At 63.8% G+C, this 3818-nt stretch overlaps 1 protein-coding gene across 1 annotated transcript in view; it reads right to left on the bottom strand.

The window, feature by feature from the left end:
• Nucleotides 1-3818, bottom strand: part of LOC104992807 (trinucleotide repeat-containing gene 18 protein-like) — a 38460-nt gene that overhangs the window by 4002 nt on the left and 30640 nt on the right. Inside the window, exons 7-12 of the mRNA XM_010845795.1 lie at nt 3135-3279; nt 2048-2132; nt 1867-1969; nt 1417-1622; nt 740-886; nt 75-265 (exon numbers count right to left, since the gene is read on the bottom strand). Of these exons, the coding sequence (XP_010844097.1) occupies nt 75-265; nt 740-886; nt 1417-1622; nt 1867-1969; nt 2048-2132; nt 3135-3279 (877 nt within the window). The remainder of the gene's footprint in view (nt 1-74; nt 266-739; nt 887-1416; nt 1623-1866; nt 1970-2047; nt 2133-3134; nt 3280-3818) is intronic.

Raw genomic sequence — 3818 nt, 5'->3', positions numbered from 1 at the left:
GGCTGACCCCTCTGCCTCGCCGTCAATGGGAGGGGGCTCCGGGAAGGGTCTCCACGGCCCCCACCCCAACTCACCACTAGCTGGGCGCTCCTCTGCAGCTCCAGGGCCTGGGCCGCCTGCTGCTGCAGGTAGAGGAATTCCTGCTGCCGCAGGAAGTGCTGCTGCGAGAAGAGCTGCAGCTGCTGGGCGTGGTGCAGGGAGCTGCGGCCTGGCGGGTACAGAGCGGGCCAGAGGGGCGGCACGGCGGCCCGCTCCATCAGCTCCGCTGCGGGCAAGAAGACCGTAAGGCTGCACCCAGCTCCCAACTCCTGTCACCCCACTTCACAGACAGGGAAGCCGAGGCCCAGAGAGGGACTGCGTGCTCACAGGGGTGGAACGGGCTCAGCTGGGCCTCTGGGTGCTTCCTGGGGGCCCCGAGGCCACACAGTGGGAGTGGCCAACGTGGCAACTCCACACCTCCTCCCACTACACCCAGTGCTCTGCAAACTGGATTCCTGAGGGCTGGGGGCACCAAGGCGGAGTCCAGGCCCCCCGCCCGGGCAGCCCTGCCTGGGTTCTCCACATGGGCTTCCTGGGTAGGAACTCATCAGAACAAGGACCCTTGTGGCTCCGTGACACCCCCACCCCATTCTGCGGCGTGGACACCCCCTCCCCACCACAGGAGGCCCATGGCACTTGGGACAGTCTCACTGTATGAGGCCATCACAGCCCCTGCCCCCAACCACCGACCACCACTTACCAAAGTGAGGCAGGTGGTCGCTGGGAATGACCACCAGCTGGCCCGACTGGGGGTCCCTGACAAACTGGTAGGCTGAAGGCAGGGAGCCCCCCAGGCCAGGCGGAAAGGCAGGTGTCATGCCCTGGTGCAGAGAAGGGGGGCCCAAGCCTAGGAGAGACCCAGGCCCAAGTCAGTGCTGGGGGCCACTCCCCACTCCCCTTCTCTTCCTGGGTCTTCACAGAGGAAGCCAAGGATAAGAGCTGGCTGGCTGTGAACCTCCCCCATCACCCCTTCTGACCACTGTCCACCAACAGGCCTGGCAGAGAACCCCACGAGGCTACGGCCATCAATAATGATCCTGCTTGGGCTTCCCTGGAGGTTCAAATGGCAAAGAATCTGCCTGCAATGCAGGAGACCTGGGTTCAATCCCTGGGTCAGGAAGATCCCCCAGAGAAAGAAATGACAACCCCATTCCCGTATTTTTGCCTGGGAAATCCCACGGACAAGGGAGCCTGGCGGGCTACAGTCCACAGGGTCACAAGAGTCGGACACGACTGGGCAACTAACACTTTCCCACTCCGGACAAGCAAGAGAGGTGAACTACGGGGATGAAAAGAGGGGTCCCACGCTACACCAGCCCCCAGCACCATGCTCCAACGGAGACACTCAGGCCTCCGCTATCCCCACCCCCCACTCACCATAGGGATGTCCAGCGAGCCACATGGATGTGCTACCCGAGCGGGGCAGCCAGGGGTGAGTGGCCAGGTGGGCCGCAGGGTCGGCGGACCAGCGACCGGAGCCCGCCAGCGCCGGGCCCCCGGTCACCATGAGGTTGGGGTTCAGGCCGTTAGCAGCACAGCTGGTGGGGTGCAGGCGGGCCAGGTCTGCCAGCTCCTTGCTTTCTCTGGAAGGGGAGTGGAGGCATCGGTGAGTCTGGGACGGCCCCAGGACGAGGGGGACAAAAAAAGGGGCGCCCCAAGGGACCGGTGGACATCAAGCCACTGCTCGGCACCCAGGGGCAGAAAAGCTGGCTGGGGCTCACCAGAAGGGGCCCCGGGCCTTCCTCGGGAGGGGTCCCACACGCTCAGGACCACCCTACGCCCACGTAGGGCCACCCACCCCACCCCAGGGGGCCCCCCAGGCCTCACCTGAGCAGCTTCTCCTGGTCTCGGTCCAGCCGCGCCCCCAGCAGCCTCTCCTCGCGGTGCCTGGCCCGGTCATCGCCACAGTCCTCGTCGGCTCGGCCGTGCCCTGGGTGGGTGGGAGGGCAGGAAGTGAGCCCGACTCAGAGCCCCCAGCAAGCCCTCAGCATCTGAGCGGGTCCCTCACCCTGGCCAGATGTCCTCTGCGCCCAGAAACGACCCTCCACCACCCTCATAGAGCCCACCTGTAACTCTCCCAGGTAACCGGGAAGCTGCAGGAAAACGTTGTAAAACAGATGGTGCCGTAACCCAGGATGAACCGAGCAGCACTCGCGGACAGGGTTCCTCCTTTAGTGCCGGAAAGGTAGGTGCTGGGGGCGGGTCAAGACGAGGGAAAGCCACAACCCAAAAAAGCGGTTGCTATGCAGACGCGGAGCCAAGCCCGGGTCACAGGGAGCCAGCCGCCACCCGGAGGCCCCGCCATGGTTGCGGCGGTTGCACACGTGTGGCTGGTCTCTTCAAAATCAAGTCGGAAAACTGAAACTGGAGAACCCTACGTGCGTGGGGCGGGACGGGGGGGTGGCGACTGGAGGGGGAGCTGCCCCCCAATTGGCCCATCTCGGCCCTGGTGCCCAGGAGGCACCCCCAGCCCCCCACAGCTGGTCCCGCTGCACCTCCCCTGGGCTCTCCACCCCTCCCAAAGCCCTGACCAATTGCACAAGAGCTCAGCCCTCCTCACTCGCCACCTTCCCCAGCCCCTCATCCCCGGGTTATCTTCTACACCATGAGCCAAAATTTAGAGCGTGCACAGTTGCGGAGGCAGGCCAGGGCCCAGGAGGCAGGTACGGCCACTAGCGGCAGAGACCACTCAGCCAGCAGCCGAGACTTTTCTCAAAAGAGAAACCAAGGTCTTTGCTGGTGGTTCAGAGGTAAAGAATACACCTGCCAACACGGGGGACATGGGTTTTATCCCTGGGCCGGGCAGATCCCACACGGCACCAGGCAGCGAAGCCCTTGCACCACAGCTACTGAGCCCTTATGCTCCAGAGCCCAAGAGCCCCAACTACCGAGCCCACGTGCACACTAGAGTCCGTGCTCCGCAACAAGAGAGGCGACAGCAGCGAGAGGTCGGTGTGCTGCAACTGGAGAGAAGCCCCCAGTAGTAACAACTCAAGAAAGTCCATGTGCAGCAACCAAAAATAAAAGAGAAACCCACTGAGGCTGGACTAATTCCTTCCCTAGGATCAGCTGCCCTGGGGCCAGCGTCCACCCACCCGGAGCTCCAGAGATACGCTCAGGGAGGAAGCCGCCCCCAGGCCCGCCAGCACGTGGACCTTGTCATTTACTACTCTGCTGCAGACAAGTGTCCCGGTCCCCTCTCCAGGATCCACCAGCAGGCCCCCCAGCCCCACACAGCCCCTGGGGGCAGGGACCCAACCTGGCATACTGCCGTTGGCTTCTCCCCTCGTTTCTTCCCTCCTGCACCCTCAACACCAGGAACTCCTAAAGACCTCCTGAGAACTGTTCCCCAGGAGGAGCTTTCCTTTCAGGAAGGTGGGAGCCCACCGCTGGGAACAGGAGGCGAGTGGGCAGGGAGGAACAGCCATGAGCCCATATGCCCGATGGACCAAGCAGGTCGGGGAAGGGATACGCCTCAAAAGACAGCTGGAGACGGGCTGGGGGGCACCAGGGGCAGGCCCAGGAGGTTCCAGAAGCCCCTGGGGCAACGAGGAAGCTGCATGCATGGTTAAGGAGAGAAGAACCAGTGAGCTGGGGCACTAGGCAGGCGGGGTGAGAATGAGTGAAGAAGTCTTTCCCATCTGGCCCCTGTGGGTCACAGATGCGAGTCCCAGGCCGCCCACCACCTCACTCCACACAAGGCCAGAGCAGACCCTCTGTCTGTGCCAGTGCCCAGGCCCCATGACTGTGCCCGGCTCGTGGCAGGAGGCCGGGAAGCA

This window comes from Bison bison, unplaced genomic scaffold (genome assembly GCF_000754665.1).
Source record: "Bison bison bison isolate TAMUID 2011002044 unplaced genomic scaffold, Bison_UMD1.0 scf7180017864223, whole genome shotgun sequence".
Taxonomy (NCBI): domain Eukaryota; kingdom Metazoa; phylum Chordata; class Mammalia; order Artiodactyla; family Bovidae; genus Bison; species Bison bison.
Note: the sequence above shows the minus strand (reverse complement) of the source record. Positions and strands in the feature narration are given on the sequence as shown.